Raw genomic sequence first — 10,281 nt, forward strand, 5'->3', positions numbered from 1 at the left:
AGACAGGAAGCGGGCTGAGCGGTCCAAGCGGAGAGCCGTCCGAAGCATCATGGTCATAATGGGAGTGCTGTGGCTGAAGCTGCTGGTCAACGTGCTCTCTGCCTCTCTCAGCTCGTCCGCGTCAGAGACGCTGCGATGTTTAGGGAACGTGTCTGTGTTAGCGTCCTCTCTGCCCAGCAGCATGATGCTACCGCTAATGTTTCTGCAACGAGCCGGAAAACTTCCAAACTTTAAACACTAAACACGACCCAGCACGAGGACTCCTGTTTATGTAGGCCAATCAGGAAGGAGCTTCTCCATGGCTCCCAGTGAGGATCCTCCTCTGGGACTGGTTGGATGGTTTGTGTAGCTGTTCAGATCAGCTGGAGGATGTTGAACATCATTTATATGACGTTTGAAGGGTGAAGGTCAAAAACGCTGACAGCTGACCGGAGCTCCTTGTTAGCTTCATCCGTTTGTTCACAATCTGACACCTTTGAACTGATGTTGTTACTTTGGATTTCTGACTAAATGTACAAACACACCTGAAATAAAGAGACTCCATGTGATGGTTAGCAAACACTCAACCCGCATGTCTGTTATTATTAAGAGTCAACAGTCAGGTTAGTGACGCACCAGCACCGCTCTACTTACACCTGCTGTCACACTGATCTCATGATAGATAGATGATAGATGATAGATAGATAGATAGATAGATAGATAGATAGATAGATAGATAGATAGATAGATAGATAGATAGATAGATAGATAGATAGATAGATAAGATAGATAGATAGATAGATAGATAGATAGATAGATAGATAGATAGATAGATAGATAGATAGATAAGATAGATAGATGATAGATAGATAGATAGATAGATAGATAGATAAGATAGATAGATGATAGATAGATAGATAGATAGATAAGATAGATAGATAGATAGATAGATAGATAGATAAGATAGATAGATAGATAGATAGATAGATAGATAGATAGATAGATAGATAGATAGATAGATGATAGATAGATAGATAGATAGATAGATAGATAGATAGATGATAGATAGATAGATAGATAGATAGATAGATAGATAGATAGATAGATAGATAGATAGATAGATAGATAGATAGATAGATGGATAGATAGATAGATAGATAGATAGATAGATAGATAGATAGATAGATAAGATAGATAGATGATAGATAGATAGATAGATAGATAAGATAGATAGATAGATAGATAGATAGATAGATAAGATAGATAGATAGATAGATAGATAGATAGATAGATAGATAGATAGATAGATAGATAGATGATAGATAGATAGATAGATAGATAGATAGATAGATAGATAGATAGATAGATAGATAGATAGATAGATAGATAGATGGATAGATAGATAGATAGATAGATAGATAGATAGATAGATAGATATATTGATAGATAGATAGATAGATAGATAGATACTTTATTGATCCCGAGGTAAATTCATGTCATCAAAGGTGACGTGTGGCACAGTGACCACAGACCTGTAACACACTTTACCTATTTATAAAAGAACCTCAAAGTGCAGCAGAGTTGGAATAAGAGCAGAGGCTGTTTTAAAGGTGCGGAGTGTGGCGCCCTCAGGTGGACAGAGAGAGCATTACACAGAGTCTTTAATGGAGTTTCATAAACTTGTAAATAACGTAGCTGCTTGTCACTTTGTTTTCAGTCGTGGGAACCACGAAGAACCAAAAAGAGAAACAAAGAAAAAGCACGCGCAGCTGTGACGTCAGCTGTTTGTACATGAAGGTTGACTTGGATCAGAACCTGCTTAAACACCTAGGCTTCACTTCAGCTAACTTTACTCTTCTCCGAAATTTAGTCATTTAACTTTTCGCTTTTACGTCACAGGATTCCCAAAAGATGCGTCCTAAGTCACGTGACACTCCGAAAGCGAAAGTAACGTTTTTCTGCTGCATCATACTTCTGGACACGCCCCCTCCCTCAGCTCGGTCTCCTCAGATGTCCTAAACATGGAAGCAACTCTTTCTCACTTCTTCTTCTTCTTCTGGTGGGCTGTCACCCTGTTTTCCCCCCTCGATGGTCGCGCGGGTGAGTAAACTTTCCACCATCATACAGTGTCAATCCGGAAGCGTCTGTTACAGACAGCCAATAGGATCTGTCAGCTGAACCGTTAGACAGCTCCTCGTGAAGAAGAGTCTGAGGATAAATACACAGCCGCCTGTTTATCAGGCTGCTTGTCTGAAAGTCAAACCACACTACTACTATTGTTAATATTATTATTATTATTATTTCCTCAGATTTTGGCACGCTGCTCCTCTCACGGCGTTTACTCCACACACACAAGAAAGGTATGAAAACGAGCGGGTCGGTCATGACGTCATGACATGGGTGTTATTACTTTGTGGAAACTTCGGTCACGTGGTTTGGACACAAATCCAGTTTAAACGACAAAAATTGACCCATTGAAAATGAATGGGTGAAATTCAAATCCGAGAGTGTAACTGACAAAAAGTTCAGTTTTGGAGACATATTTGTAAATGTCCATCCTGAAGTCATTGTTGCTCACATATATAAACAAAATACATCAAAATAAAGCTCTGAGTGTCCTCTCACTCATAAAGCTAAAAGTAAAAACATAAAATGTTCCAGTCTCCCAGGAGAGACATTTGTTTGACAGTCACCACATACACACACATTGGGCTCTCATTCTAACTAACGTCCAGAATTTCACAGTTTTTTCTCATGTTTTAAAATCACCACTGTGATCTCAGCCTGAATGTTAAATACAAATAAAATATATCAAAACGTGCGCCTATTTGTTCTGTCGCTCACAGTCCAAACGGATCGCTGATACCATGTTTAGTTTTTAAGATATTTGAGGTTTTGCGAGCAGTGGTAAGCCCATTCAAATACATTGATGGAATGTTCTGGCAGATCAAAGCTGAACGTCAACCAATCAGGGAGCAGCTTATCAGAGTTAGAGTGATGACATCATTGTTTGAGAGGGACAGAGTTCTGTCTCAGCTGTTAGATGGCTACATTCTTACTGCTGTCCCACACACACACGCACACACACACACAGGCACACACAGACACACACACACACACACACACCCACAGGCACACACACACACAGTCACACACACACACACACACACACACACACACACACACACACACACCCTCACCTTTGTGCAGGATTTGTCTCGTTGTTGTTTTAACATTTTAATTGGACAGGTTTCTGATCGGGGTTCAGCCTGTGATCAGGATCGTGGGGCGGTGCTGTCTGTGTAACGTGTGGTGAAATGCTTCACAGAGCCAGCAGGGGGCGCTCCTCTGAAGGACAGCTGTGATGTCAGCAGTTTGACAACCTCTGTTTTTAGAAAACTTTCGAAAAGATTTAAACAAAAAACGAAAATGAGAAAAACAAAAAAACTGGTTTACATGAGTAGAACTGTTCTGGTGTGGCAGCTGAGGATTGGGCTCCGCCCCCGTGACCCCTGATTGGATAATGTGTATAAATAACAGATGGATGGTTAATCATGTTTTTTGGTGGTTCTGCGTACAGCCCGGTTTGTGTATTCCTTTCCTGGCGAGGACATCGTTCTGCCATGTCGCCCCCCCTCCCCTCTCTTCCCGTCACCTGACCTGAGCGTGGAGTGGACACGAGACGACGGCCCCTCCAAACAGACGCTCCTGGTTCTCCGTGGTGGCGTGGAGCTTGAGATGGAGAAAGCAGAAGAATACAAGGGGAGGACGGTCCAGGCTGAGGATTATTCTTTGAAGCTGCTCGCTGTCCAACTGCCGGACAACAACACGTATAGGTACTCAGGCGCCATCTTCCCCGTATCTGCTTACACGTGTGGTCTGTGACTGACCTTTGACCCCTGCTGTCTGTCATGTATTTTTTGTCTTGTTGATGTTCCTGGTTCAGTTGTGTCATTCAGAGAGGACCAGCAGTGCTGCACCAGGCGTCCGTCTCTCTCATTGTCGGTAAGATAAACGCTAACATTAGCAAAACATCATGCTAACATGCTAACATGCTAATATCTGTCTTTGTATTGTACAGTGTTAGTGAGACGATGTGGGCTAATGTAAAGTAGCCAGTAGCTAACCCTAACCCTAACCCAGACCTGCACAGGCCTGATCTCAGACCTCCACAGGTCTGATCCCAGACCCCCACAGGACTGATCCCAGACCTGCACAGGTCTGATCCCAGTCCTCCACAGGACTGATCCCAGACCCCCACAGGACTGATCCCAGACCTGCACAGGACTGATCCCAGACCTGCACAGGTCTGTTCACAGTCCCCCACAGGACTGATCCCAGTCCCCCACAGGACTGATCCCAGACCTCCACAGGACTCTGAGAGCTGTGTCCAGAGCCTTTTAAACATCAGGTCACATTTTTACGAGCGTCATCATTGAGCTGAAAACAATTTAGTGAATCCACTTCAGATCTCAAACTGAACACTTAAATCTGTTCCATGTGACCTCTGAGAGTCCAAAGGGACAGATCCAGTCTCTTCTCTGAGAACATGTTCTCCTCTGACTGTCTGCAGAAAGCTTCAGACCCCAGGAGGCAGGATCTGAAGTCAGAACCACCTCCGGCGTTATTCTGCCGCTTTATGTCATCATCATCATCATCAGCATCATCATCATCATCAGCATCATCATCATCATCATCAGCATCATCATCGTCAGCATCACCAGCTGTGGTCGTGTCTGGATGGAGAGGTGCAGGCGTGCTCTGGTCAGGTGGTCAGGTGAGTGTGTTTCTGTCAGCATGACGAGGTGATCCTGCACGCTCTGATGTTCCTCTCTCTGTTCTTGTTCCAGAGTTCGTCTTCAGGAAGATCAAGCAGCAGACAGGTACACGATGTGTTTCATCAAACTCTCTCAGCTCTCTCCTCCAGATACGCTTCACCTTCTCATAAGTACAGGAAGTGGACTCGTACTGTGTAGCTCCTCCCCCTCCTCCGCAGAAGAGAGGATACAAACATACTGAGCTTCCTGCTCGGGGCCCGACGCCGCAGCGAGCGCCACACGTGCTTTCTTTATTAACAGAGCACAGCCACGACTTTAGACCAGCACTAAAGCAGAATAATATAAGGATTTTGATTTGTGTGTTCTGAGGAGCCTTACAGGAAGTAGGCGAGGATGTGATGGATAAGGTATCAGCAGAGGAAGGAGACTCTGTTCCTCTGCCCATGATCACACTGAATGAATACAAACCTTTAAGAGACGTTCCTCTTGGTGTTTCAGCGCTTCATGCAGACATCATGAACGTGGAAACAACCGGAGCTTTACTGACGGCAAGCGCAAACGGGCTGAGGATCAGCGGTAAGTTGAGTACTGATCCATACAGGCGGGGAGGTCGACCCTTCTTCTTCACCCACGTACTCACCCGTCCACCCGTCCGGCTGTTTCAGGAGTGAAAGCTTCCCATGAGCTGGCCAAAGGAGACCGGACTGAGATGGAGAACTTCAGAGAGGACATCCTGTCCGTGGGAAGATCGTAAGAACTCCATGTTTTAGACTGTTGTTGATCTCTTCCTGTCCCTGAGGAGCAGATCTCTTCCTGTCTCTGTCCCTGAGGAGCAGATCTCTTCCTGTCTCTGTCCCTGAGGAGTAGATCTCTTCCTGTCCCTGAGGAGCAGATCTCTTCCTGTCCCTGAGGAGCAGATCTCTTCCTGTCCCTGAGGAGCAGATCTCTTCCTGTCTCTGTCCCTGAGGAGCAGATCTCTTCCTGTCTCTGTCCCTGAGGAGCAGATCTCTTCCTGTCCCTGAGGAGCAGATCTCTTCCTGTCTCTGAGGAGCAGATCTCTTCCTGTCCCTGAGGAGCAGATCTCTTCCTGTCTCTATGTCTGAGGAGCAGATCTCTTCCTGTCCCTGTGGAGCAGATCTCTTCCTGTCTCTGTCCCTGAGGAGCAGATCTCTTCCTGTCCCTGAGGAGCAGATCTCTTCCTGTCCCTGAGGAGCAGATCTCTTCCTGTCCCTGTCCCTGAGGAGCAGATCTCTTCCTGTCCCTGAGGAGCAGATCTCTTCCTGTCCCTGTCCCTGAGGAGCAGATCTCTTCCTGTCCCTGAGGAGCAGATCTCTTCCTGTCCCTGTCCCTGAGGAGCAGATCTCTTCCTGTCTCTGTCCCTGAGGAGCAGATCTCTTCCTGTTCCTGTCCCTGAGGAGCAGATCTCTTCCTGTCCCTGAGGAGCAGATCTCTTCCTGTCTCTGAGGAGCAGATCTCTTCCTGTCTCTGAGGAGCAGATCTCTTCCTGTCTCTGAGGAGCAGATCTCTTCCTGTCTCTGTCCCTGAGGAGCAGATCTCTTCCTGTGTCTGAGGAGCAGATCTCTTCCTGTCTCTGTCCACAGATTGTCTCCATCACATGATGTCTCTCTGTGTTCGTCTCCTTTGCTGTCATGTCTCTTTGTGGTCGGTAGAAGCCTGAAGTCCTGCGTCTCTCGATTCATGGCCTGAAGTTGAACTCTCAATCTCTTCTGTTGTCTCCTGCAGACGCCGTGTCCATCCCGCCATCATCGCCGCCATCATCTCCAGACAGTCTCAGGCTGGACGCAGCCTGAATCCCAGCGGGTTTGGAGAGTACGACCAGGACTGCTTCGGCCTCTTGCAGGTGTGTTAGTGTTATGATTTAAAGGGACGGTACAGACAGCATCATCATGACTTTGATCAGACGTCTACAGTCTGAGGGCGAGTCGTTAGCGTGTCCTGTTGTTGCAGATCAATAAGTCTTACCACACTGTGGATGAAGGCAAAGGCCCGTTCAGCAGGCAGCACCTGGACCAGGGAACCACCTACCTGTGTGAGCTCATCAAGACCATGACCAGGCAGAACCCGGACTGGACCGCAGAGCAGCACTTGAAAGGTAAACTCATGGACGAACCAGATATGTAACAGTTAACGATGAAGAGGCTGCTGCTGGTCGGACGCCGACACGTCTCAGAATTTAACCTCCTGGACACGACCCGTCTGGGTCTCTAAGCTAGCTATACAAAGACTTTGACCAATGGACGAGATCTTCCACCTGCTGACCCAACAGTGAGTAATGCTAACGGTTAGCTTGTCACTGTAAGACAAGAGATAGTCTAACTCCGCCCACTTCCTGTGTATAAACACGAACAAGGTCGACTCAGCGTGATGGAGTCTATTGAAGAGGACCAGCGGGTCTTTGATAACGTAACTGAGGGTCATCTTCATGCTGTGTTTCAGGCGCTGTGGCGAGCTACATCGCAGGTCCCGAGAGAGTCATTGGTTTGATGTACGAGGAAGTGGACAGCGTCACGCCGAACAAGGACTTTGCCAACGACGTGATCGCCCGAGCGCAGTGGTTTGCTGCTAACGGCTTTGAAGCGCTGTAGCCTCGTCACGTCTCAGTCCTGTCAGTCGAGCTGTGGTCGCCTCAAAGAGCCGAAAAAACAGAAGGATTCTTTATTTCAAATATATTTCAACAAGTATTTAAAGTTTTTACGACTTAGTGGAGAAGTGTTACATCTCAAACAGCCTGATGATAAACGTCTGTTTGAATCTATCAGACATGGGACGAACTGGAGAAGTCTGACACTGTCTGATGATATGTGACCTTTAACCTTTTCACACACCAGGGTCTGTTGAGGCTCTGAAGGAAGTGTACGCACCAGCTGGTTCCATCAGCTGTTTCATATTTAAGATCAGATAATCCTTTATTCATGTCACGAGACATTTACAGTGTTACAGCAGGAGAAAACCACACAGTGCAACACATTTAAATAGATACAAATATAAGAAAATAACCTGCGTCATATTTAGTTATTATGATTTATTTGTGGTCATCTGTGTTTTTACAGTGCAGTGTATCATGAGCAGCTCCTCTCTGTGTTTGTGAGGATATTAAACATGCAGTCCTGCATGCTGCAGTTTGCATTGCAGCAAATATCAAAGTGTTACTTTAGTACCAGATGTTTTTAAACTCAACATCAGCTGATCTCTGAATAAAAGAAACAAACCATGTGACTGTGCCTCCAGCGTTTAATACATGGGAGTGTTTTACATATTAAACATATTAAAGATAGATCCAAAGGAAACTTGACTAGGTTGTGGATCTTCCTGACCTTTGACCTTAGCATGCTAATGACCACCAGTTAGTTTAGTACCGAAGAAGCCTTTGGAGATCTCAAACCGAGTCCAGACTGCTTTGAATTGAGCAGGACTCCAAACATACTCGTCATTGTTTTCACTGATTTTAAAGGGATACTTCACCCGTTTACCTGGAAGTTTTCTTCATGTGATGCAATATGACGCTTTTTACATCACATGAAGAAAACTTCCAGGCAACATGAGGGCTGGACTCACGACCATTCAACACTGTCATGTTTCTACTGACACACAGCTTCATGTTTCTACTGACACACAGCTTCATGTTTCTACTGATACACAGCTACATGTTTCTACTGACACACAACTTCATGTTTCTACTGATACACAGCTACATGTTTCTACTGACACACAGCTTCATGTTTCTACTGACACACAGCTACATGTTTCTAATGATACACAGCTTCATGTTTCTACTGACACACAGCTACATGTTTCTAATGATACACAGCTTCATGTTTCTAATGATACACAGCTTCATGTTTCTAATGATACACAGCTTCATGTTTCTAATGATACGCAGCTACATGTTTCTAATGATACACAGCTTCATGTTTCTAATGATACACAGCTTCATGTTTCTAATGATACACAGCTACATGTTTCTAATGATACGCAGCTACATGTTTCTAATGATACACAGCTTCATGTTTCTACTGACACACAGCTACATGTTTCTAATGATACACAGCTACATGTTTCTAATGATACACAGCTTCATGTTTCTAATGATACACAGCTACATGTTTCTAATGATACACAGCTACATGTTTCTACTGATACACAGCTACATGTTTCTAATGATACACAGCTACATGTTTCTACTGATACACAGCTTCATGTTTCTAATGATACACAGCTACATGTTTCTACTGATACACAGCTTCATGTTTCTAATGATACACAGCTACATGTTTCTACTGATACACAGCTACATGTTTCTACTGATACACAGCTTCATGTAAACGGGTGAAGGATCCCTTTAAGTTGTTTTATTGAGTTTTTATGAGAACATGAATATAAAGACACGCAGCAGTCAAACAATCCACAGCCCAGTCTGTACAGGTGTGTGAAATCAGAAAACACTTGATGACCAAGCAACCAGTCAGAAAGAAACCCAGACAAGATTCTCCTCCATGTCGCCCCCTGCTGGTTTATTAAGAGCATAACAGTGAAATACTGATAGAAGGAACACAGGTGGCTTTTTGCATCTTTTCACACATAAAATTAAACAGCACAAATACCTTCCAGAACATTTTATGTGTAAAGTCCGGATATGTCCACCAGAGGGCAGAAGAGAAAGTTGGGAATGTTAAACGTGCATCAATACATATTTATAGTATTGAAAGAAGATCTGATCTGATTCAACAGTCATGCAAAGAAATTCATTCATGACAATTGTGATTTTCTGACGTGACTCTGAATACAGAAACCGACCGTGATGACAGCGTAAATGCATTCAGACATGCAATAACACAACAAGCTGGTCGATACAACATTATTAACAATGAAAGACATGAAACTGACAAAATAATAACAGAAAATATAATTAGCATTATAAACACTTAAATCAGACTTTAGTCATTAAAAAACAACAACACTTTTATTTTGAAATTCCTGGTATTTTGTTTAATTTAAATTTAAAAAGTTAAAGTTAAATATTCCTGATTTTTCAGTGTAAATGTGAAATAAAAATCCCAAATAAGTATAAAACAAAAGCTACACTAATAAAATAACCTTTAAAGAATAAAAGAGCTTTTAAGAGGAAACCTGGGATTGTTGTTTTTATATTCAGTTTGTCCTTCAATGACTGACATCACAAAGTGACCAATCACAGCGGAGTTGACTTTAAGCCCCGCCCCATCAGTAATAAATATGTAATGAGGTGACAAAGGATGCAGAGTCAGTTCAGACAAACTGCTTTGGCTTCTGGGTAGGTGTGGGCGTGACCTGTGGTGGGCGGGGCTCTGACGACTCTCCCTGGTCTCCGTGGAGAGGAGGCGGGGCCTCAGCTGCAGTCGACCAAGGAGAGCAAACATTGAACTACTTTCTACTAGTTTATACTTTAACGTCTGTCATCATGAAGTTTGTAAAATGAAAACATCCTCAGTCTTTTCTGGGACTGTTTGTATTTCACACCTTGATC

General features: G+C 44.0%; 2 protein-coding genes across 3 annotated transcripts in view; one reads left to right on the forward strand and one right to left on the reverse strand.

The window, feature by feature from the left end:
- The first annotated feature begins 1,968 nt into the window (after nucleotides 1-1,968).
- Nucleotides 1,969-8,012, forward strand: LOC306841311 (uncharacterized protein). Of its 2 annotated transcripts, XM_079371118.1 has the most exons (12): nucleotides 1,969-2,079; nucleotides 2,289-2,339; nucleotides 3,560-3,815; nucleotides 3,926-3,984; nucleotides 4,553-4,756; nucleotides 4,830-4,862; nucleotides 5,256-5,333; nucleotides 5,423-5,507; nucleotides 6,501-6,618; nucleotides 6,726-6,870; nucleotides 7,215-7,378; nucleotides 7,413-8,012. In XM_079371118.1, exons 1-11 carry the CDS (start codon nucleotides 2,001-2,003, stop codon nucleotides 7,361-7,363), a joined length of 1,257 nt encoding a protein of 418 aa, XP_079227244.1. In that variant the 5' UTR covers nucleotides 1,969-2,000; the 3' UTR covers nucleotides 7,364-7,378; nucleotides 7,413-8,012. The 2 variants fall into 2 exon arrangements, with proteins under 2 accessions (XP_079227244.1, XP_079227243.1); XM_079371117.1 differs by having other exon boundaries at nucleotides 7,215-8,012.
- Nucleotides 8,013-8,206: 194 nt separating this feature from the next.
- The window catches only part of LOC306841321 (PRELI domain-containing protein 1, mitochondrial-like), a 4,355-nt gene continuing 2,280 nt past the window's right edge, over nucleotides 8,207-10,281 (reverse strand). The window contains exons 6-7 of the mRNA XM_079371135.1: nucleotides 9,357-10,147; nucleotides 8,207-8,234 (exon numbers count right to left, since the gene is read on the reverse strand). Coding sequence (XP_079227261.1) covers nucleotides 10,044-10,147 — 104 coding nt within the window. The 3' untranslated portion in view covers nucleotides 8,207-8,234; nucleotides 9,357-10,043. The remainder of the gene's footprint in view (nucleotides 8,235-9,356; nucleotides 10,148-10,281) is intronic.

This window comes from Symphodus melops, assembly GCF_947650265.1.
Source record: "Symphodus melops genome assembly, chromosome: 20".
Lineage (NCBI taxonomy): Eukaryota > Metazoa > Chordata > Actinopteri > Labriformes > Labridae > Symphodus > Symphodus melops.

Excerpts from the sequence above, each read along its gene's own strand:
- LOC306841311 (XM_079371117.1), top strand. The coding sequence starts at position 2,001 with ATGGAAGCAACTCTTTCTCACTTCTTCTTCTTCTTCTGGTGGGCTGTC. Across the intron at positions 3,816-3,925 it reads CCGGACAACAACACGTATAG|TTGTGTCATTCAGAGAGGAC; the intron begins GTACTCAGGCGC and ends TTCCTGGTTCAG. Across the intron at positions 6,871-7,214 it reads CGCAGAGCAGCACTTGAAAG|GCGCTGTGGCGAGCTACATC; the intron begins GTAAACTCATGG and ends GCTGTGTTTCAG.